The 23,238-nt window shown below is 67.5% G+C and overlaps 1 protein-coding gene across 1 annotated transcript; it reads right to left on the bottom strand.

The window, feature by feature from the left end:
• Positions 1–6,588: 6,588 nt before the first annotated feature.
• Positions 6,589–9,766, bottom strand: LOC137154247 (uncharacterized; the record flags this gene model as incomplete). The annotated part of the gene is made up of 4 exons (XM_067549934.1): positions 6,589–6,743; positions 7,078–7,102; positions 7,995–8,131; positions 9,691–9,766. Coding segments are annotated over 4 exons (393 nt in total), but the record flags the coding sequence as incomplete, so codon positions are not given.
• Between the last annotated feature and the right edge of the window lie 13,472 nt (positions 9,767–23,238).

The following is a 23,238-nucleotide window of genomic DNA, read 5'->3' on the forward strand; positions in this document are numbered from 1 at the left end:
GATGACCCTTCGGCCTCTGGGAGGACCCTGCAACCTCAGGGAGGTGCCTCTGGCATCCGTAAGGTGGCTCCGGCATCTGCGAGCTTCTTCCATCTCCGAAATACCCCTGTGGCCTGCGGTCTCTGACAGGCCCCTGCAGTCTCCAAGAGGCCTCTGCAGCCACCGGGAGACTGCTACGACCTCCGGGAGGCAGATGTGGCCTCAGGGAGGCCCCTGCAGCATCTGGAAGGACCCTGTGGCCTCCGGGAGGTCCCTGGAACCTCCGAGAGGCCCCTGCGGCCTCCAGGAGGTGACTCCGGCCTATGGGTGTTCCCGAGGGACCTGCGGGAGGTCCCTCTGGCATCAGGGATGATCCTGCAGCCTCCGGGAGGCACCTGCGGTCTCCGAAAGGCCCCTGCCACCTCCGGGACATCCCTGCAGCGTCCGGTAGGACCCTCCAGCCTCTGGGATGCACCTGCGGCCTCCGAGAGGCCCCTGCGGCCTCCGAGAGGCCCCTGCGGCCTCCAGGAGGTGACTCCGGCCTCCAGGAGTCCCCAGCGACCTCAGGAGGCCCCTCTGGCATCTGGGATTAACCTTCGGCCTCTGGGAGGCCCCTGCAGCCTCCGGGAGGGCTCGAGCATTAGGTACGTTCCTCCACCATCCAGGACAAACCTCCGGCCACCGGGAGGCACCAGCTGACTCCGAAATGTGCCTGTGGCCTCCGGGAGACCCCTGTGTCCTCCAGGAGGCGGCTCTGTCATCCAGGAGGCTCCTTCAGCCTCTGGGAGGTCCCTGCATCATCCATAAGGACCCTCCAGCCTCTGGAAGGACCCTGTAGACTCCGGAAGTACTTTGCGGCCTCCGGGAGGCCCCTGCAGCCTCTGGGAGAAACCTGCAGCCTTTGGGAGGCCCCTGCAACCTTTGGGAGGCACCTGTGGCCTCCGGGAGAACCCTACGGCATCCAGGAGGTGACTCTGCACTCCGGGTGTTCCCGAGGGATCTGCGGGAGGTCTCTCTGGCGTCTGGGATGACCCTTCAGACTCCGGGAAGACCTTACGGTTTCCGAAAGGTCTCTGTGGCCTCCGGTAGGTCCCTGTGCCGTCCGGCGGGACCCTCCAGCCTCCGGAAGGAACCTGTAGCCTCCGGAAAGACTTTGCGGCTTCCGGGAGACCCCTGTGGTCTCCAAAAGGCAAAAGTGGCCTATGGGAGTACCCTGCATCATCCAGGAGTCCCCTGCGGCCTTCGGGAGGTGGCTCTGGCATCTGGGAGCTCCCTCCAGCGTCCGAGACGACCCTCTGGACTCCGGGAGGTCCCTGCTGTCTCCAGAAGACCCCTGCGGCCTGCGGGAGGTCCCTGTGGCGTCCGTGAGGACCCTCCAGCCTCCGAGAGACCCCTGCAGCATCCAGAACAACTCTCCAGCCTTCGGAAGGACCCTACAGCTTTCAGGAGGCCCCTGAAACCTCCGAGAGGCCCCTGCAGGTGCGGCATCTGGGAGGACCCTGTGGCGTCAGGGATGGCACTCCGGCCTCCAGTAGGCCCCTGCAGCCTCTAAGAGAACCCTGCGTTCTCCGAAAGTCCCCTGTGGCATCTGGTAGGCCCCTGCAGCCTCTGGAAGACCCCTGCAGCCTCTGGGAGGCTGATGCGGCATCCGGGAAGCCCCTGCAGCGTCCAGAAGTACCCTTTGGACTCCGGGAGGACCTTGCCGTTTCCGAAAGGTCCCTGTGGCCTCCGGGAGGTCCCTGCACCGTCTGGGAGGTCCCTGCGGCCTCCGGGAGGTGGCTCTGGCATCCGGGAGCTACCTCCAGCGTCCCAGACGACCCTCCGGACTCCAGGAGGTCCCTGCTGTCTCCGGAAGACCCCTGCGGCCTGCGGGAGGTCCCTGTGGCGTCCGTGAGGATCCTCCAGCCTCCAGGAGATCCCTGCAGCATCCGGAATGACCCTTCAGCCAACGGAAGGACCCTGCAGCCTTCAGGAGGCCCCTGAAACCCCCCGAGAGGCCCCTGCAGGTGCGGCATCCGGGAGAACCCTGTGGCATCAGGGATGACACTCCGGCCTCCAGTAGGCCCCTGCAGCCCCTAGGAGAACCCTGCATTTTCCGAAAAGCCCCTGCGGCGTCTGGGAGGCCCCTGCAATCTCCGGGAAACCCCTGCGGCATCTGGGAGGCTGATGCGGCATCCAGGAAGCCCCTGCAGCATCTGGAAGTACCCTGTGGACTCCGGGAGGCACCTGAAATCTCCCAGAGGTACCTGCAGCCTCCAGTAGGTGACTCCGGCCTCTGGGTGTTTCTGAAGGACCTATGGGAGGTCTCTCTGGCGTCCAGGAGGACCCTCCAGCCTCTGGGATGACCCTTCGTCCTCTGGGAGACCCCTACGTACACTGGGAGAACCCTGCGGACACTGGGAGAACCCTGCAGTCTCTGAAAGGCCCCTGTGGTCTCCGGGAGGCCCCTGTGGCCTCTGGGAGGGCTCCAGCATCTGGGAGGTTCCTCCAGCGTCAGGGACGACCCTCCGGCCACCAGGAGGCCCCTGCCAGCTCAGAAAGTTCCTCCAGGAGTTCCCTACGACATCCGGGGGGGGGGCACTCTAGCCTCCGGGTGGCCCCTGCGGCCTCCGGGAGGCGGCTCTGTTGTCCGGGAGGATCCTCCAGACTCCGGGAGGACCCTGCGGCCTCCGGGAGGACCCTGTGGCATCAGGGATGACACTCTGGCCTCCGAGAGGCCCCTGCGGCCTCTAAGAGAACCCTGCAGTCTCCAAAAGGTCCCTACGGCCTCCGGGAGGTCCCTGCGGCCTCGGGAAGTGGCTCCGACATCTGGAAGGCCCCTGCGGCGTCTGGGAGGCCTATGCGGCCTCTGGGAGACCCCTGCAGCCTCTGGGAGATGGATGCAACATCCGGGAAGCCCCTGCAGCGTCCGGAAGGACCCTACAGCCTCCGGGAGGCCTCTGGGACATCTGAGAGGACCCTGTGGCCTCCAGGAGGTGACTCCGGCCTGCGGGTGTTCCCGAGGGACCTGCAGGAGGACGTTCCTCCAGCGTCCGGGACGACCCTCCGGCCACCAGGAGGCCCCTGACAACTCCAAAAGGGCTCTGTGGCCTCCGGGAGGTCCCTGCAGCATCCGGGGGAACCATCCAGCTTCCAGGAGGCTCCTGTGTTGTCTGGGAGGCGGCTCTGTCATCCGGGAGACCCTGGCAACCTTTGGGAGGCCTCTGTGGCCTGCTGGAGTCCCCTACAACCTCGGGAAGGCCCCTTCGGCCTCCGTGAGGTGGCTCCGGCATCTGGGAGGTCCCTCCAGCATACGAGATGACCCTCCAGATGCTGGGAGGCCCCTGCAGTCTCTGAAAGCCCCTGTGGCCTCTGGGAGACCACTGCGGCCTCCGGGAGACCCCTGTGGTCTCCAAAAGGCCAAGGAGGCCTCAGGGACCCCTGCAGCCTTGGGAAGTAACCTGCGGCCTCCAGGAGGCCCCTGCAGCCTCCAGGAGGCACCTGCTGCATCCAGGAGGACTCTCCAGCCACTGGAAGGACCCTGCGGCCTCCAGAAGGACCTAGCGTCCTCCAGGAGGCCCCTACAGCCTCCAGGAGGCCCATGCAGCGTCCAGGAGCAACCTCCAGACTCTTGAATGACCCTGCGGCGTCCGGGAGGACCCTCAAGCCTCTGGGAGGGCTCTGCAAAATCGGGGCAGTACCTCCGGCATCCGGAAGTACCTTGCGGCGTCCCAGAGGCCCCTGTAGCCTATGGAGGGCCCTTGCGACCTCTGGGAGGCCCCTGTGGCCTCCAGGAGAGCCCTGTGGTCTTCGAAAGGCCAAGGCGGCCTCTGTGAGGTGGCTCCGTCATCCAAGAGCTCCTTCCATCATCCGAGAAGACTCTCCGGACTCTGGGAGGCCCCTGCCATCTCAGGGAGGTGCCTCCAGCATCCGGAAGTTCCCTGCGGTGACCGGGAACTCAGACTCTGGGAGGACCCTGGGCCCTCCGGGAGGTCCCTGTATCGTTCATCAGGACCCTGCAGCCTCAGAAAGGCAAAGGCGGCCTCCGAAAGGACCCTGAATCCTCCAAGAGGCTCCTGCCGCTTCGGTGAGGTGGCTCCGGCATGTGGGAGCTCCCTCCAGCATCCAAGATGACCCCCCAGACTCCGGAAGGCCCCTTCTGTCTCCGAAATTCCCCTGCGGCCTCCGGAAGGAACCTTCAGCCTCCGGGAGACTGCTGCATCATCCATGAGTACCCGCAAGTCTCCGGGAGGCCCCTGCAGCATCCGGGAGGAACCTCAAGCCTCTGGAAGGACCCTCCAGTCTCCAGAAGGACCTAGCGGCCTGCTGGAGGCCCATACAACCTCCGGAAACAACAGCGGCCGCCGTGAGGAGGCTCCGGCATTCAGGAGGTGCTAGACGACCCTTCAGAGTCCAGGAGGGCTTTGCTGTCTCCGAAAGGCTCCTGCGGCCTCAGTGAGGTGGCTCTGTCATCCGTGAGCTCCTTCCATCATCCGGGAAGACTCTCCAAACTCCGGGAGGCCTCTGCCACCTCAGGGAGGTGCCTCCAGCGTTCGGAAGATCCCTACGGTGACCAGCAGGCGGCTCTGGCATCTGGACGTTTCCTGAGGTGTCCCGGAGGACCGCCAAGTCTCTGGGAGACCCCTGCGCCCTCCGGGAGGTCCCTGCATCGTTCAGCAGGACCCTCCAGCCTCCAAAAAGCAAAGGCAGCCTCCGACAGGACCCTGAATCCTCCAAGTGGCTCCTTCCACTTCTGTGAGGTAACTCCGGCATCCGGAAGCTCCCTCCAGCATCCGAGACGACTCTCCAGACTCCGGGAGGCCCCTTCTGTCTCCGAAATTCCCCTGCAGCCTCCGGGAGGTCCCGGCATCATCAGTGAGGACCCTCCAGCCTCCAGAAGGACCTAGCGGCCTGCTGGAGGCCCATACAACCTCCGAAACAACTGCGGCCGCCATGAGGTTGCTCCGTCATCCGGAAGCTCCCTCCAGCATCCGAGACTATCCTTCAGATTCCAGGAGGCTCCTTCTATCACTGAAATTCCCCTGCGGCCTCCAGGAGGTCCCAGCATCATCAGTGAGGACCCTCCAGCCTCCAGAAGAACCTAGCGGCATGCTGGAATCCCCTACAGCCTTTGGGAGGATCCTACGCCCTCTGGGAGGCCCCTGCACTATCCAGGAGGATCATCCAGCCTCCGAAAGAACCTTGCAGACTTCTGAAGTAGATAGAGGCCTACTGGAGGCCCATACCACCTCCGGAAACAACTGCGGCCACCGTGAGGTTGCTCTGTCATCCGGGAGCTCCCTCCAGCATCCGAGACGAACCTCCAGACTCCAGGAGTCCCCTTCCGTCTCCGAAATTCCCCTGCGACCTCCGGAGGGGGCCCTGCAGCCTTTGGGAGGATCCTGCGAACTCTGGGAGGCCCCTGCAGTATCCAGGAGGACCATCCAACCTCCGGAAAGACCTTGCAGAATTCAGAAGTACATAGCGGCATGCTGGAGAACCTACAACCTCCGGAAACAACTGCGGGTTCCGTGAGGATGCTCCGGCATCTGGAAGCTCACTCCAGTATCTGAGACGGACCTGTGGACTCCACGGGGCTCCTTCTGAGCTGGGCTGGGGCTGGGCTGGAGCTGGGCTGGAGCTGGGCTGGGCTGGAGCGTGGCTCGAGCGGGGCTGGGGCTGGACTGTGGCTGGAGCGGGGCTGGGGCTGGGCTGGAGCTGGGCTGGAGCTGGGCTGGGCTGTGGGTGGGCTGGGGCTGGGCTGGAGCGTGGCTGGAGCGGGGCTGGGGCTGGAACTGGGCTGGAGCTGGGCTGGGCTGGGCTGGAGCTGGGCTGGGGCTGGGCTGGAGCTGGGCTCGTCTGCAGCTTGCTGGAGTTGGGCTGGAACTGGGCTGGAGCTGGGCTGGGCTATGGTTGGGCTGGAGGTTGGCTGGGTCTGGGCTGGAGCTGGGCTGGGCTGGGGCTGGGATGGAGCTAGGTGGGGCTGGGCTAAAGCTTGGCTGGGGCTTGGCTGGGCTGTGGCGGGGCTGGAGCAGGGCTGGGGCTGGACCGTGGCTGGAGCGGGGCTGGAGCGGGGTTGGGCTGTGGCTGGGCTGGACCGTGGCTGGAATGGGAATGGGGCTTGGCTGGAGCGGGGCTGGGCTGGAGCTGGGCTGGAGCTGGGCTGAAGTGGAGCTGGGCTGGGCTTTGCTGGAGCTGGGCTGGGGCTGGGCTGGGCTGGGGCTGGGCTGAAGCTGGGCTGAGCTGGAGCTGGGCTGGAGCTGGGCTGTGGTTGGGCTGGAGCTGGGCTGGGCTGGTGCTGGGATGGGGTTAGGCTGGGCTGGGCTGGGCTGGGCTGGGGGATGGGGATGGGCCTGTGGCTGGGCTGGGCTGGGGCTGGAGCTGGGCTGGGGATGGGGATGGGCTGTAGCTGGGCTGAGCTGGAGCTTGCTGGAGTTGGGCTGGAGCTGGGCTGGGCTGTGGTTGGGCTGGAAGGGGGCTGGGTCTGGGCTAGAGTTGGGCTGGAGCTGGTCTGGGGCAGGGCTAGAGCTAGGTTGGGCTGGGCTGGAGCTGGGATGGGCTGGGGCTGGTCTGGAGCTGGTCTGGGCTGTGGTTGGGCTGGAGCTGGGCTGGGCTGGTGCTGGGATGGGGTTAGGCTAGGCTGGAGCTGGGCTGAGCTGGAACTTGCTGGAGTTGGGCTGGAGCTGGCCTGGGCTGTGGTTGGGCTGGGCTGGGCTGGAGCTGGGCTGGGGCTAGAGCTGGGCTGGGGTTGGGGATGGGCTGTAGCTGGGCTGGGCTGGACCTTGCTGGAGTTGGGCTGGAGCTGGGCTGGGCTATGGTGGGGCTGGAGCTGGGCTGGGCTGGTGCTGGGATGGGGCTAGGCTGGGCAGAAGCTGGGCTGGGGCTGGGGTTGAGCTGGCGCTTGGCTGTGGCAGGGCTGGGCTGGAGCGTGGCTAGAGCGGGGCTGGAGCTGGGCTGGGGCTGGAGCTGGGCTGGGTTGGACCGTGGCTGGAGCGGGGCTGGGGCTGGGATGGAGCTGGGCTTGGGCTGGGCAGGAGTGTGGCTAGAGCGGGGCTGGGGCTGGGCTGGAGCGGTGCTGGGCTGTGGCTGGGCTGGAGCTGGGCTGAGCTGGAGCGAGGCAGGGGCTGGGCTGGAGCTGGGCTGGAGCTTGACTAGGGCAGGGCTGGGGCTGGGCTGGAGCTGGGCTGGAGCGGGGCTGGGCAGTTCCTGGACTGGAGCTGGGCTGGAGCGGAGCTTGGCTGTGGCTGGGCTGCGTCTGGGCTGGAGCTAGGCTGGGGCTGGACTGGGCTGGGCTGGGCTGGACCGTGGCGGCGGCTGGGCTGGGTTTGGGCTGGAGCTGGTCTGGGGCTGGGCTGGGCTGGAGCGTGGCTAGAGCGGGGCTGTAGCTGGGCTGGGGCTGGAGCTGGGCTAGGTTGGACCGTGCTGGAGCGGGGATGGGTCTGGGCTGGGTCTGGAGCTGGGCTGGGGAGGAGCGTCGCTAGAGCGGGGCTGGGGATGGGCTGGAGCTGGGCTGGATTTTGGCTGGGCTGTACATGGGCTGGAGATGGGCTGGAGCGGAGCTTGGCTGTGGCTGGGCTGGGTCTGGGCTGGAGCTGGACTCGGGCTGGGCTGGGCTAGAGCGTGGCTCGAGCGGGGCTGTGCTGGAGCGTGGCTGGGGCTTGGCTGGAGCTGGGCTATGGGCTTGGCTGGGCTGGAGTGTGGCTAGAGCGGGGTTGGGAACAGATCTGGAGCTAGGCTGGAGCGGGGATGGGTAGGAGCCTGGCTGGAGCTGGGCTGGGGTTGGAGATTGGCTGGGTTTGACCGTGTCTGGATCGGGGCTGGGGCTGGGCTGGAGCTAGGCTTGGGCTGGGCAGGAGCGTTGCTAGAGCGGGGCTGGGGCTGGGCTGAGCTGCGCTGTAGCTGGGCTGGGCTGGATCGGGGCTGGATCAGGGGCTGGGCTGGGCTGGAGCGTGGCTAGAGCGGGGCTGGGGCTGGGCTGGAGCTGGGCTGGAGCGGGGCTGGGCTGTTCCTGTACTGGAGCTGGGCTGGAGCGGAGCTTGGCTGTGGCGGGGCTGCGTCTGGGCTGGAGCTAGGCTGGGGCTGGGCTGGAGCTGGGCTGGGGCTGGGGCTGGAGCTGGACTGGGTTGGACCGTGGCTGGAGCGGGGCTGGGGCTGGGATGGAGCTGGGCTTGGGCTGGGCAGGAGCATGGGTAGAGTGGGGCTGGGGCTGTGCTGAAGCAGTGCTGGGCGATGGTTGGGCTGGAGCTGGGCTGAGCTGGAGCGAGACAGGGGCTGGGCTGGAGCTGGGGCTGGGCTGAGCTGCGCTGCAGCTGGGCTGGGCTGGATCAGGGCTAGATCAGGGGCTGGGCTGGGCTGGAGCGTGGCTTGAGCGGGGCTGGGCTGGAGCTGGGCTGGGTCTGGGCTGGGCTGGGCTGGAGCAGGTCTGGGGCTGGGCTGGGCTGGAGCGTGGCTCGAGCGGGGCTGGAGCTGGGCTGGGCTGGAGCATGGCTGGAGCGGGGCTGGGGATGGACTGGGCTGGAGCGTGTCTGGAGCGGGGCTGGTCTGTGGCTGGGCTGGAGCCTGGCTGGGCTGTGCAGGGCTGGAGCGGGGCTGTGGCAGGGCTGGAGCTGGGCTGTTGCTGGGCTGGGCTGGAGCATGGCTAGAGCGGGGCTGGGACAGGTCTGGAGCTGGGCTGGAACGGGGCTGGGCTGTTCCTGGCCCGGAGTGGGGCTGGGCTGTACATGGGCTGGAGCTGGGCTGGAGCGGAGCTTGGAAGTGGCTGGGCTGGGTCTGGGCTGGAGCTGGAGCTGGGGCTGGGCTGGGCTGGAGCATGTCTGGAGCGGGGCTGGGGATGGACTGGGCTGGAGCGTGTCTGGAGCGGGGCTGGTCTGTGGCTGGGCTGGAGCCTGGCTGGAGCTGTGCAGGGCTGGAGCGGGGCTGTGGCTGGGCTGGAGCTGGGCTTTTGCTGGGCTGGGCTGGAGCATGGCTAGAGCGGGGCTGGGACAGGTCTGGAGCTGGGCTGGAACGGGGCTGGGCTGTTCCTGGCCCGGAGTGGGGCTGGGCTGTTCCTGTACTGGAGCTGGGATGGAGCGGAGCTTGGCTGTGGCTGGGCTGCGTCTGGGCTGGAGCTAGGCTGGGGCTGGGCTGGGGCTGGGGCTGGAGCGGGTTGGACCGTGGCTGGAGCGGGGCTGGGGCTGGGATGGAGCTGGGCTTGGGCTGGGCAGGAGCGTGGCTAGAGTGGGGCTGGGGCTGTGCTGGAGCAGTGCTGGGCTATGGTTGGGCTGGAGCTGGGCTGAGCTGGAGCGAGGCAGGGGCTGGGCTGGAGCTGGGCTGGAGCTGGGGCTGGGCTGAGCTGCGCTGCAGCTGGGCTGGGCTAGATCAGGGCTAGATCAGGGGCTGGGCTGGGCTGGAGCGTGGCTTGAGCGGGGCTGGGCTGGAGCTGGGCTGGGTCTGGGCTGGGCTGGGCTGGAGCAGGTCTGGGGCTGGGCTGGGCTGGAGCGTGGCTCGAGCGGGGCTGGAGCTGGGCTGGGCTGGAGCATGGCTGGAGCGGGGCTGGGGATGGACTGGGCTGGAGCGTGTCTGGAGCGGGGCTGGTCTGTGGCTGGGCTGGAGCCTGGCTGGAGCTGTGCAGGGCTGGAGCGGGGCTGTGGCTGGGCTGGAGCTGGGCTGTTGCTGGGCTGGGCTGGAGCATGGCTAGAGCGGGGCTGGGACAGGTCTGGAGCTGGGCTGGAACGGGGCTGGGCTGTTCCTGGCCCGGAGTGGGGCTGGGCTGTTCCTGTACTGGAGCTGGGATGGAGCGGAGCTTGGCTGCTGGGCTGGGCTGCTGGGCTGGGCTGGAGCTAGGCTGGGGCTGGGCTGGGGCTGGGGCTGGAGCGGGTTGGACCGTGGCTGGAGCTGGGGGGGCTGGGGCTGGGATGGAGCTGGGCTTGGGCTGGGCAGGAGCGTGGCTAGAGTGGGGCTGGGGCTGTGCTGGAGCAGTGCTGGGCTATGGTTGGGCTGGAGCTGGGCTGAGCTGGAGCGAGGCAGGGGCTGGGCTGGAGCTGGGCTGGAGCTGGGGCTGGGCTGAGCTGCGCTGCAGCTGGGCTGGGCTAGATCAGGGCTAGATCTGGGCTGGGCTGGGCTGGAGCTGGGTGGCTTGAGCGGGGCTGGAGCTGGGCTGCTCTGTGTTTGGGCTGGAGCTGGGCTGGGTCTGGGCTGGAGCTGGGCTGGGTCTCGGCTGCGCTGGAGCGTTGCTGGAGCTGCGCTGGAGCTGGGCTGGGCTGGAGCATGGCTGGAGCGGGGCTGGGATGTCTGGAGCGGGGCTGGCTGTGGCTGGCTGGAGCATGGCTGGAGCGGGGCTGGGCCTGGGCTGAAGCTGGGCTGGAGCTGGGCTGAGCTGGAGTGAGGCAGGGGCTGGGCTGGAGCTTGGCTGGAGCTGTGGCTGGGCTGAGCTGCGCTGCAGCTGGGCTTGGCTGGATCGGGGCTGGAGCAGGGGCTGGTCTGGCTGGAGCGTGGCTAGAGCGGGGCTGGGGCTGGGCTGGAGCTGGGCTGGAGCGGGGCTGGGGTTTTCCTGGACTGGAGCTGGGCTGGAGCGGAGCTTGGCTGTGGCTGGGCTGGGTCTGGGCTGCGCTGGAGCGTTTCTGGAGCTGGGCTGGACCTGGGATGGGCAGGAGCGTGGCTGGATCGGGGCTGGGGCTGGACTGGGCTGGAGCATGTCTGGAGCGGGTCTCGTCTGTGGCTGGGCTGGAGTCTGGCTGGAGCTGTGCTGGGCAGGAGCGGGGATGTGGCTGGGCTGGAACTGGGCTGTGGCTGGGCTGGGCTGGAGCGTGGCTAGAGCGGGGCTGGGACAGGTCTGGAGCTGGGATGTGTTGCAACGCAGTACCTGATATGTCCACCTCTCGCCCCCACCTACCCACCTGGTGCATCAGTTAAACCTCGACCTGACCTTATTAGGCCATTAGCTCACTCCTGCTGAAACTGACCTTATTAGGCAATTTCCTCACTCCTCCTGAAACTGACCAGGTGACTGGGAGCAGCTGTCTACCTGACTGAAAGCACAGCCACCCTAACAGTCGGCTCACCTCCCAGCCAAAGGTTTGCCCTGATTCAAATGTCTCCCCTCCAATCAGGAGTAACCTTGGCCACCTGAAGTGATTAGTTTAAAGCCAGGGCACGCCCCAGGCTCTAGAGAGAACTCACCATCTGCTAGACACACCAGCTGCCCTGTTTTTTCCCTCTCCCACTCCGGACTCCGAGCCTGAACGTGTAAGCCTGCTCTGTGTTGCTACTTAGCTTCAGGGGTGATGTTGCAACTTTCCCTCCTGGGACTGGTAAGATCCTAACCTTCTTTCCCTTTCAGTTTCTGTTTTAAACCTACTCTGAAAGCAGAAGCCGCCCCCCCCCCCCCATTGCTAACCTTCTCTCTCTTTCAGTTTCTGTTTTAAATCTGCTCTGAAAGCAGAAGCCGCCCCTCCCCCCATTGCTAACCCTCTCTCTCATTTAGTTTCTGTTTTAACTGCCCGTGTGCCCCTTTGCAGTTAACTGCCCGTGTGCCCCTTTGCAGTTAACTGCCTGTGTGACCCCCTTCTGTGCAGTTTCTGTTTTAAACCCCGTTTGCCCCTTTGCAGTTGACTGCCCGTTTGCCCCTTTGCAGTTGACTGCCCGTGTGACCCCCCTTCTGTGCAGTTTCTGTTTTAAACCCCATTTGCCCCCTTTGCAGTTGACTGCCCGTTTGCCCCCTTTGCAGTTGACTGCCCGTGTGACTCCCTCCACCCCTTCTGTGCCTTGTAATTAACTCATTGTCTGTGAGATCTCTATGTGGGAGCATTCCCTCCTGTAGTTAATTGCTTCTGCCTCTGTGCTTTTCAGTTAAGTCTGTGTAACCCCTTTCTGTTTCCTACAAGCAACTAGTCCTGTAGTTAATTGCTTCTGCCTCTCTGTTTCCTAAAAGCAACTAGTTGTCTGTGTAGCATAGTGGTAAGTGTCCCTGTCTACCATGTGGAAGACCAGGGTTTGTTTCCTGGTCAAGGAACCACTGTCTGGTTAATATTAGTTTAGGTCTTTGTAGTTAGTTGCCTGTTTAATACTTTCTTATATCAGTTTATTTTATGCTTAATTGTTTTTATGTCCTTTTATAACTAGTCCTGTTTAATACTTTCTTATATCAGTTTGTGTTTTGTGCTTTATTGTTTTTATGTCCTTTTATAACTAGTTAAACCTATATTACGCCTGTGTTTTATAATTAAACTCATTTATTTCTAATCGATTCATTATTGACTCTGGGGGATCATTTACCTGTCGGAACAGGATGGAGCGGGGATGGGCTGTGTCTGGGATGGAGCTTGGCTGGAGCTCTGCTGGGCTGGAGCGGGGCTGGGGTTGAGCTGGCGCTTGGCTGTGGCAGGGCTGGGCTGGAGGGTGGCTAGAGCGGGGCTGGAGCTGGGCTGGGTTGGACCGTGGCTGGAGCGGGGCTGGGGGTCTCGACCCACGGGGGTTGCTGGCTTAGGGGCGGTGTCTCGGCCCGTGGGGGTTTCAGCCTTAGAGGCGGGGTCTCGGACCCCGGGGTTGGAGCCATAGGGGCGGGGTTTCGGTCCCCAAGGGTTGCTGTCTTAAAAACGGGGTCTCGGCCCCCGGGGGTTGCTGCCTTAGGGGCGGGGTCTCGGCCCCCGGGGGTTGCTGCCTTAGGGGCGGGGTCTCGGCCCCCGGGGGTTGCTGCCTTAGGGGCGGGGTCTCGGCCCCCGGGGGTTGCTGCCTTAGGGGCGGGGTCTCGGCCCCCGGGGGTTGCTGCCTTAGGGGCGGGGTCTCGGCCCCCGGGGGTTGCTGCCTTAGGGGCGGGGTCTCGACCCCCGGGGGTTGCTGGCTTAGCAGCGGGGTCTCGGCACTTGGGGGTTGCAGCCTTAGCAGCGGGGTCTCGGCCCGTGGGATTGCAGCCTAAGGGGCGGGGTCTCGGACCCTGGGGTTGCTGCCTTAAAAGCGGGGTCTCGGACCCTGGGGGTTGCAGCCTTAGGGGCGGGGTCTCGGATTCTGGGGGTTGCAGCCTTGTTGCGGGGTCTCGGCCCCCGTGGTTTCTGGATTAGGGGCGGAGTCTCGGCCCCTGAGGGTTGCTACCTTAGGGACGGGGTCTCGGCCCCCGCGGGTTCCTCGCTTAGGGGCGAGGGCTCGGCCCCCGGGGGTTGCTGTTTTGGGGCGGGTACTCGGCCACCGTGGTTTGCAGCCGTAGGGGCGGGGTCTCGGCCCCCGGGCGTTGCTGGCTTAGGGGCGGGGTCTCGGCCCCCGGGGGTTGCAGCGTTAGGGACGGGGTCTCGGACCCCGGGGGTTGCTGGCTTAGGGTTGGGGTCTCGGCCCCCGGGGGTTGCAGGCTTAGGGGTGGGGTCTCGGCACTTGGGGGTTGCAGCCTTAGCAGCGGGGTCTCGGCCCGTGGGATTGCAGCCTTAGGGGCGGGGTCTCGGACTCCGGGGGTTGCAGCCTTAGGGGCGTGGTCTCGGACCCCGTGGGCTGCAGTCTTAGGGACGGGGTCTCGACCCCCGGGGGTTGCTGGCTTAGGGACGGGGTCTCGACCCCCGGGGGTTGCTGGCTTAGGGACGGGGTCTCGGCCCCCGGGGGTTGCTGCCTTAGGGTCGGGGTCTCGGCATTTGGGGGTTGCAGCCTTAGCAGCGGGGTCTCGGCCCGTGGGATTGAAGCCTTAGGGGCGGGGTCTCGGCCCCCGGGGGTTGCAGCCTAAGGGACGGGGTCTCGGACCCTGGGGTTGCTGCCTTAAAAGAGGGGTCTCGGACCCTGGGGGTTGCAGCCTTAGGGGCGGGGTCTCGGATTCTGGGGGTTGCAGCCTTGTTGCGGGGTCTCGGCCCCCGTGGTTTCTGGATTAGGGGCGGAGTCTCGGACACCGGGGGTTGCTACCTTAGGGACGGGGTCTCGGCCCCCGCGGGTTGCTGGCTTAGGGACGGGGTCTCGGCCCCCGCGGGTTGCTGGCTTAGGGACGGGGTCTCGGCCCCCGGGGGTTGCTGGCTTAGGGGCGGTGTCTCGGCCCCCGGGGGTTACTGTTTTGGGGCGGGTACTCGGCCACCGGGGGTTACTGTTTTGGGGCGGGGTCTCGGACCCCGGGGGTTGCAGCCGTAGGGGCGGGGTCTCGGCCCCCGGGCGTTGCAGCCGTAGGGGCGGGGTCTCGGACCCCGGGCGTTGCAGCCGTAGGGGCGGGGTCTCGGCCCCCGGGCGTTGCAGCCTTAGGGGCGGGGTCTCGGACCCCGGGCGTTGCAGCCTTAGGGGCGGGGTCTCGGCCCCCGGGCGTTGCAGCCGTAGGGGCGGGGTCTCGGACCCCGGGCGTTGCAGCCGTAGGGGCGGGGTCTCGGACCCCGGGCGTTGCAGCCGGAGGGGCGGGGTCTCGGACCCCGGGCGTTGCAGCCGTAGGGGCGGGGTCTCGGACCCCGGGCGTTGCAGCCGTAGGGGCGGGGTCTCGGACCCCGGGCGTTGCAGCCGTAGGGGCGGGGTCTCGGCCCCCGGGCGTTGCAGGCTTAGGGGCGGGGTCTCGGCCCCCGGGCGTTGCAGGCTTAGGGGCGGGGTCTAGGCCCCCGGGCGTTGCAGCCTTAGGGGCGGGGTCTCGGCTCCCGGGGGCTGCTGGCTTAGGGGCGGGTTCTCGGCCCCCGTGGGTTGCAGTCTTACGGGCGGGGTCTCGGCCCCCGGGGTTTATGGCTTAGGGCGGGGTCTCGGACCCAGGGGGTTGAAGCCTTAAGGGGCGGGGTCTCGGCCCCCGGTGGTTGCCGGCTTAAGGGGCGCGGTCTCGGCCCCCGGGCGTTGCTGGCTTAGGGGCGCGGTCTCGGCCCCCGGGCGTTGCAGCCTTAGGGGCGGGGTCTAGGCCCCTGGGCGTTGCAGCCTTAGGGGCGGGGTCTCGGCTCCCGGGGGCTGCTGGCTTAGGGGCGGGTTCTCGGCCCCCGTGGGTTGCAGTCTTACGGGCGGGGTCTCGGCCCCCGGGGGTGATGGCTTAGGGCGGGGTCTCGGACCCAGGGGGTTGAAGCCTTAAGGGGCGGGGTCTCGGCCCCCGGTGGTTGCCGGCTTAGGGGCGGGGTCTCGGCCCCCGGGCTTTCTTGCCTTAGGGGCGGGGTCTCGGCCCCCGGGCTTTGCAGGCTTAGGGGCGGGGTCTCGGACCCTGGGGGTTGCTGGCTTAGGGGCGGGGTCTCGGCCCATGGGGGTTGCTGGCTTAGGGGCGGGGTCCCGGACTCCGGGGTTGCAGCCTTAGGGGCGGGGTCCCGGACTCCGGTGGTTGCAACTTTAGGGGCGGGCTTTAGGACCCCGGGGGCTACAATCTTTCGGGCGGGGTCTCGGCCCCCGTGGTTTGCAGCCTAAGGGACGGGGTCTCGGACCCTGGGGTTGCTGCCTTAAAAGAGGGGTCTCGGACCCTGGGGGTTGCAGCCTTAGGGGCGGGGTCTCGGATTCTGGGGGTTGCAGCCTTGTTGCGGGGTCTCGGCCCCCGTGGTTTCTGGATTAGGGGCGGAGTCTCGGACACCGGGGGTTGCAGCCTTAGGGGCGGGTCTCGGCCCCCAGGGGTTACTGGCTTAGGGGCGGGGTCTCGGCCCCTGAGGGTTGCTACCTTAGGGACGGGGTCTCGGCCCCCGCGGGTTGCTGGCTTAGGGACGGGGTCTCGGCCCCCGGGGGTTGCTGGCTTAGGGGCGGTGTCTCGGCCCCCGGGGGTTCCTCGCTTAGGGGCGAGGGCTCGGCCCCCGGGGGTTGCTGTTTTGGGGCGGGGTCTCGGACCCCGGGGGTTGCAGCCGTAGGGGCGGGGTCTCGGACCCCGGGGGTTGCAGCCGTAGGGGCGGGGTCTCGGCCCCCGGGGGTTGCTGGCTTAGGGGCGGGGTCTCGGCCCCTGGGCGTTGCTGGCTTAGGGGCGGGGTCTCGGCCCCTGGGCGTTGCAGCCTTAGGGGCGGGGTCTAGGCCCCTGGGCGTTGCAGCCTTAGGGGCGGGGTCTCGGACCCCGGGGGTTGCTCGCTTAGGGGCGAGGGCTCGGCCCCTGGGTGTTGCTGGCTTAGGGGCGGGGTATCGGCCCCCGGGTGTTGCTGTCTTGGGGCGGGGTCTCGGCCCGTGGGGTTTGCAGCCATAGGGGCGGGGTGTCGGCCCCCGTGGTTGCTGGCTTAGGGGCGGGGTGTCGGCCCACGGGGGTTCTGACTTAGGGGGAGGGGTCTTGGCCCCTGGGGGTTGCTGGCTTAGAGGCGGGGTCTCGGCCCCCCGGGGTTTCCAGCCTTAGGGGAGGGGTCTCGGAACAGAGGGATTCCAGGCTTAGCGGCGGGGTCTCGGCCCACGGGGGTTGCTGTCTTAGGGGCGGGGTCTCGGCCCCTGAGGGATGCTGGCTTAGGAGCGGGGTCTCGGCCCCCAGGTGTTTCTGGCTTAGGGGAAGAGTCTCGGCCCCCGGTGGTTGCTTGCTTAGGGGCGGAGTCTCGGCCCCGGGGTTTGCAGCCTTAGGGGCGGGGTCTAAGTCCCCGGGGTTTGCAGCCTTAGTGGCGGGGTCTCGGCCTCCGGGGGTTGCTGGCTTAGGGGCGGTGTCTCAGCCCGTGGGGGTTTCAGCCTTAGGGGCGGGGTCTCGGACCACGGGGTTGGAGCCATAGGGGCGGGGTTTCGGCCCCTGGGGGTTGCTGCCTTAAAAGCGGGGTCTTGGACCCTGGGAGTTGCAACCTTAGGGGCGGTGTCCCCGCCCCCGTGGATACTGGCTTAGGGGCGGAGTCAGGGACACCGGGTGTTGCAGACTTAGGGGCGGGGTCTCGGCCCCCAGGGGTTTCTGTCTTAGGGGCAGGGTCTCGGCCCTCGGGGGTTGCAGCCTTAGGGGCAGGTTCTAAGCGCTCGGGGGATGCAGCCTTAGGGGCGGGGTTTCGGACCCCGGGGGTTTCACCCTTAGGGGCGGGGGATCGGCCCCCCTGGTTCCTGGCTTAGGGGCCGGGTCTCGGACCCCGGGGTTGGAGCCATAGGGGCGGGGTTTCGGGCACCAGGGGTTGCTGACTTAAAAGCGGGGTCTCGGCCCCCGGGGTTTGCAGCTATAGGGGCGGGGTCTCGGACCACGGGGATTGCTGGCTTAGGGGCTGGGTCTCGAGCCTTGGGGGTTGCAGCCTTATGGGCGGGGTCTCGGCCCTTGGGGGTTGCAGCCTTAGGGGAGGGGTCTCGGCCACCGTGGTTACTGGCTTAGGGGCGAGGTCTGGTCCAACGGGGGTTGCTGGTTTAGGGGCGGGGTCTCGGCCCCCGGGGGTTGCTAGCTTGGGGCTGGGACTCGGCCCCCGGGGGTTGCTGGCTTAGGGGCGGGGTCATGGACCCCGGGGGATGGAGCCTTAGGGTCGGGGTCTCGGCCCCCAGAGGTTGCTGTCTTAGGGGCGGGGTCTCGGCCCCTGTGGTTTTCTGACTTATGGGCGGGGTCTCGTCCACCGACGGTTTCAGCCTTAGGGGCGGGGTTTCAGCCTTAGGGGCGGGGTCTCGGACTCTGGGGTTGCAGCCTTAGGGGCGGGGTTCTCGGCCCCCGTGGTTTTTGGCTTAGGGGCGGGGTCTCGTCCCGTGAGGGTTGCTGGCTTAGGGGCGGGGTGTCGGCCCCCGAGGGCTGCTCGCTTAGGGGCGAGGGCTCGGCCCCCGGGTGTTGCTGTCTTGGGGCGGGTACTCGGCCCCCGGGGTTTGGAGCCATAAAGGCGGGGTCTCGGACCCCAGGGGTTGCTGCTTAGGGGAGGGGTCTCGGACCCCGGGGGTTGCAGCCTTAGGGTGGGGTCTCGGACCCCGGGGGTTGCAGCCTTAGGGGCGGGGTCTCGGTCCCCGGGGTCTGAAGCCTTAGGGGCGGGGTCTCGGCCCTGGCGGGTTGCTGGCTTAGGGGCGGGTCTCGGCCCCCGTGGATTGCAGCTTTAGGTTCGGGGTCCCGGCCCCCGGGGGTTGCTCGCTTAGGGGCGAGGTCTCGGCCAACAGGGGCTGCTGGTTTAGGGGCGAGGTCTCCGCCAACCGGGGTTGCTGGCTTAGGGGCGGGGTCTCGGCCCCCGCGGGTTCACCCTTAGGGGCGGGGTCTCGGCCCCCGGGAGTTGCTGGCTTGGGGGCGGGGTCTCGGCCCCCGGGGGTTGTTGGCTTGGGGGCGGGGTCTCGGCCCCCGGGGTTTGGTGGCTCAGGGCGGGGACTCGGCCCCCGGGGGTTGCTGGCTTAGGGGCGGGGTCTCGACCACCCGGGGTTTGCAGCCTTAGGGGCGGGGTCTCGGCCCCCGGGGGTTGCTGGCTTAGGGGCGGAGTTTAGGCCCACGGGGGTTGCTGGCTTATGGGCGGGGTCTCGGCCCCCGGGGGTTGCAGCCTAAGGGGCGGGGTCTCGGCCCCCGGGGGTTGCAGCCTAAGGGGCGGGGTCTCGGCCCCCGGGGGTTGCAGCCTAAGGGGCGGGGTCTCGGACCCCGGTGTTGGGTGGCTTAGGGGCGGGGTCTAGGCCCCCAGGGGTTGCTCGCTTAGGGGCGGGGTCTAGGCCCCCAGGGGTTACTCGCTTAGGGGGAGGGCTCGGCCCCTGGGGGTTGTTGGCTTAGGGGCGTGGTCTCGGCCCCCGGGTGTTGCTGTCTTGGGGCGGGTACTCGGCCCCCGGGGTTTGCAGCCATAAGGGCGGGGTCTCGGACCACAGGGGTTGCTGCTTAGGGGAGGGGTCTCGGACCCTCGGGGCTAAGGCTGGGGCTGGGCTGTGGTGGGGCTGGGCTTTACATGGGCTGGAGCTGGGCTGTAGCGGAGCTTGGCTGTGGCTGGGATGTGTCAGGGCTGGAGCTTGGCAGGGTCTCGGTTCCGCTGGAGCGTTGCTGGATTTAGACCTGGAATGGGCTGTGGCTGAGCTGGGGCTGATATGGAGCTTTGCTGTGGCTCGGATAGGCTGCTGCTGGGCTATAGCTGGGCTGGAGTTACCTGGAGTTGGGCTGTACTGGGATGTAGCTGGGCTGGAGCGAGGCTGGGCTGGAGCGGAGCCTGAGCTTGGCTGGAGGTGGGCTTGGCTAGAGCTGGTCTGTGTGGGGCTGGGGCTGGGCTGGAGCTTCGCTGGGCCTGCGCTGGGTCCGGGCTGGAGCTGGGCTGGGGTTGGGCTGGGTCCGGACTGGAGCTGGGCTGTGGCAGGGCTGGGCTGGAGCGTGGCTAAAGCGGGGCTGGATCTGGGCTGGGGCTGGACCTGGGCTGGGTTGGACCGTGGCTGGATCGGGTCTGTGGCTGGGCTGGAGCTGGTCTAAGCTTGAGCGAGGCAGGGGCTGGGCTGGAGCTCTGCTGGAACTGGGGCTGGGCTGAGGTGCACTGCATCTGGGATCGGCTGGATCGGGGCTGGAGCTGGGGCTGGGATGGGCTGGAGCGTGGCTAAGGCTGGGGGTGGGCTGGAGTGGGGCTGTGCTGGAGCTGTGCTGTGGCTGGTCTGGGCTGGAGCGTGGCTAGAGCGGGGCTGGGACAGGTCTGGACCTGGGCTGGAACGGGGCTGAGCTGTTCCTGGCCTGGAGTGGGGCTGGGCTGTACATGGGCTGGAGCTGGGCTGGAGCGGAGCTTGGCTGTGGCTGGGCTGGGGCTGGGCTGGAGCTGGGTCTGGGCTGGGCTAGAACGTGGCTGGAGCGTGGCTGTGCTGTGGCTGGGCTGGATCCTGGCTGGAGCCGTGCTGGGCTGGAGCTGGACTGGAGTTGGGGCTGGGATGGGCTGGAGCCTGGCTAGAGCTGGGCTGAGCTGGAGCGGGGCTGGGCTGTTCCTTTACTGGAGCTGGGCTGGAGCGGAGCTTGGCTGTGGCTGGGCTGCGTCTGGGCTGGAGCTAGGCTGGCGCTGGGCTGGAGTTGGGCTGGGGCTGGGGCTGGAGCTGGGCTGAGCTGCGTTTTAGCTGGGATGGGCTGGATCGGGGTTGGATCGTTTTGGAGCTGGGATGGGCTGGATCTGGAGCTGGGCTGGGCTGGATGGATCAGGGGCTGGGCTGTGCTGGAGCATGGCTAGAGCGGGGCTGGGACAGGTCTGGAGCGGGGCTGAGGCTGGACTGGGCTGGAGCGTGTCTGGAGCGGGGCTTGTCTGTGGCTGGGCTGGAGCCTGGCTGGAGCTGTGCAGGGCTGGAGCGGGGCTGTGGCTGTGCTGGAGCTGGGCTGTGGCTGGTCTGGGCTGGAGCGTGGCTAGCGCGGGGCTGGGACAGGTCTGGAGCGGGGCTGAGGCTAGGCTGGTGCTGGGCTAGAATTGGGTCTGGGATGGGCTGGGGATGGGCTGGGGCTGGGATGGAGCTGGGTTAAACTGGAGCTGGGCTGGGCTGTGGCTGGGTTGGGCTGGACTGGGGCTGGGCTGTATCTGGGCTGGAACTTGCTGGAGTTTGGCTTCAGCTGGGCTGGAGCTGGGCTGGGCTGTGGTTGGGCTGGAGCTTTGCTGGGATGGGGCTGGGCTGGAAGTGGTCTGGGGCTTGGCTGAAGCTAGGTTGGATGGTCAGGGCTGGATCTAGGCTGGGTCTGGGCTGGAGTTGGGCTGGAGGGTGGCTGGGCTTTTCCTGGGCTGGAGCGGAGTTTGGCTGTGGCTGGTCTGGGTCTGGGCTGGAGCTTGGCTGGAACTGGTGCTAGAGCGGGGCTGAGGCTGGGCTGGAGAGAGGCTGGAGCGGCGCTTGGGCTGGGCTGGGCTGAGCTGGAGCGTGGCTGGAGCTGCGCTGGTGCTGGAGCGGGGCTGAGGCTTGGCTGTAGCTGGGCTGGGGCTGGGCTCGGCTGGAGCGTGGCTGGAGGGTGGCTTGTGCTCGGCTGGAGCTTGGCTGTGGCTGGGCTGGGTCTGTGGGTGGGCTGGGTCTTAGCTGCGCTGGAGCGTTTCTAGAGCTAGGCTGGAGCTGGGATGGGCAGGAGCGTGGCTGGATCGGGGCTGGGGCTGGACTGGTCTGGAGCATGTCTGGAGCGGGTCTGGTCTATGGATGGTCTGGAGCCTGGCTGGAGCTGGGCTGAGCTGGAGCGGGGCTAGGCTGTTCCTGTACTGGAGCTGGGCTGGAGCGGAGTTTGGCTTTGGCTGGGCTGCGTCTAGGCTGGAGCTAGGATGGGGCTGAGCTGAACCGTGGCGGGTGCTGGGCTGGGTTTGGGCTGGAGCTGGTCTGGGCCTGGGCTGGACTGGAGCTAGGCTGGGGCTGGGTTGGAGCTGGGCTGTGTTGGCCCGTGGCTGGAGCGGGGCTGGGTCTGGGATGGAGCTGGGCTTGGGCTGGGCTGGAGCGTGTCCTGAGCGGGTCTGGGCTGGAGCTGGGCTGAGTTTGGGCTGGAGCTGGTCTGGGGCTGGGATGGGCTGGAGCGTGGCTAAGGCTGTGGCTGGCTGGAGCTGGGCAGGAGCTGGGTTGGTCAGTGCTGGAACGTGGCTAGAGCGGGGCTGGGGCTGGGCTGTAGCTTGGCTGGAGCGGGGCTGGGCTGTTCCTGGACTGGAGCTGTGCTGGAGCCTAGCGTGGCTGTGGCTGGGCTCCGTCTGGGCTGGAGCTGGTCTGTAGCGGAGCTTGGCTGTGGCTGGGATGTGTCAAGGCTGGAGCTGGGCAGGGTCTCGGTTCCGCTGGAGCGTTGCTGGATCTGGACTGGACCTGGGATGGGCTGGAGCGTGGCTGGAGCTGCGCTGGTGCTGGAGCGGGAAAAGGCTGGGCTGGAGCTGAGCTGGAGCGGGGCTTGGCTGTTCTTGTACTGGAGCTGTGCTGGAGCGGAGCTTGGCTGTGGCTGGGCTGCGTGTGGGCTGGAGCTGGGCTGGGCTGGGCTGGACCGTCGCTGGGCTGTTATGGAGATGGGCTTGGGCTGGGCAGGAGTGTGGCTAGAGCGGGGCTGGACTGGAGCGGTGCTGGGCTGTGGCTGGGCTGGAGCTGGGCTGAGCTGGAGCGAGGCAGGAGCTGGGCTCGAGCGTGGCTAGAACGGGGCTGGGGCTGGGCTGGAGCGGGGCTGGGTAGTTCCTGGAGTGGAGCTGGGCTGGAGCGGAGCTTGGCTGTGGCTGGGCTGCATCTGGGCTGGACTGGAGCGTGCCTAGAGCGGGGATGGGTCTGGGCGGGGGCTGGGGCTGGGCTGGAGCTAGGCTTGGGCCGGGCAGGAGCGTTGCTAGAGCGGGGCTGGAGCTGGGCTGGAGCAGGGCTGGGCTGAGCTGCGCTGTAGCTGGGCTGGGCTGGATCAGGGGTTGGATCAGGGGCTGGGGCTGGGCTGGAGCTGGGCTGGAGTGGGCCTAGGCTGTTCCTTTACTGGAACTGGTCTGGAGCGTAGCTTGGCTGTGGCTGGGGCTGGAGCTGGGCTTTGTTTGACCGTCGCTGGAGCGGGGCTGGGCCTGGGCTGGAGATGGGTTTCGGCTGGGCAGGAGTGTGGCTAGAGCGGGACTGGTCTGGAGCTTGGCTGAAGCGGTGCTGGGCTGTGGCTGGGCTGGAGCTGGGCTTAGCTGGAGCGAGGAAGGGGCTGGGCTGTAGCGTGGCTAGAGCGGGGCTGGGCCTGGGCTGGAGCTGGGCTGGAGAGGGCTGCGTCTGGGCTGGAGCTAGGCTGGGGCTGGACTGGGCTGGGCTGGGTTTGGGCTGGAGCTGGTCTGGGCCTGGGCAGGACTGGAGCGTGGCTAGAGCGGGGCTGGAGCTGTGCTGGAGCTGGGCTGGGTTGGACCGTGCTGGAGCGGGGATGGGTCTGGGCGGGGGCTGAACTCGGGCTTGGCTTGGCTAGAGCGTGGCTGGAGCGGGGCTGTGCTGGAGCGTGGCTCGATCGGGGCTGTGCTGGAGCGTGGCTGGAGCGTTGCTTGGCTGTGGCTGGGCTGGAGCCAGGCTTCCACTGTGCTGGGCTGGAGCGGGGCTGGGGCTTGGCTGGAGCTGGACTGGAGCGGGGCTGGGCAGTTTCTGGACTGGAGCTGGGCTGGGCTGGAGCTGGGCTGTGGCTCTGCTGGAGCTGGGCTGTGGCTGGTCTGGGCTGGAGCGCGGCTAGATCTGGGCTGGAGCTGGGCAGGAGCTGGGGCTGGGCTGAGCTGCGCTGTAGCTGGGCTGGATCGGGGTTGGATCAGGGGCTGTGCTGGGCTGGAGCGTGGCTAGAGCGGGGCTAGGCCTGGGCTGGAGCTGGGCTGGAGCGGGGCTGGGCTTGAGCGTGGCTAGAGCGGGGTTGGGAACAGATCTGGAGCTGGGCTGGTGCGGTGCTGGGTAGGAGCCTGGCTGGAGTTGGGCTGGGGTTGGAGATTGGCTGGGTTCGACCGTGTCTGGCTGGGGGCTGGAGCTAGGCTTGGGCCGGGCAGGAGCGTTGCTAGACAGGGGCTGTAGCTGGGCTGCAGCTGGGGCTGGGCTGGATCGGGGTTGGATCAGGGGCTGTGCTGGGCCGGAGCGTGGCTAGAGCGGGGCTGGGCCTGGGCTGGAGCTGGGCTGGAGCGGGGCTGAGGCTGGGCTGGAGCTGGGCTGGGGCTGGGCTCGGCTGGA

Source organism: Emydura macquarii, unplaced genomic scaffold (assembly GCF_026122565.2).
Source record: "Emydura macquarii macquarii isolate MOO-44397 ecotype Brisbane River unplaced genomic scaffold, CSIRO-AGI_Emac_v2 contig_1253, whole genome shotgun sequence".
In the NCBI taxonomy this organism is placed as follows: domain Eukaryota; kingdom Metazoa; phylum Chordata; order Testudines; family Chelidae; genus Emydura; species Emydura macquarii.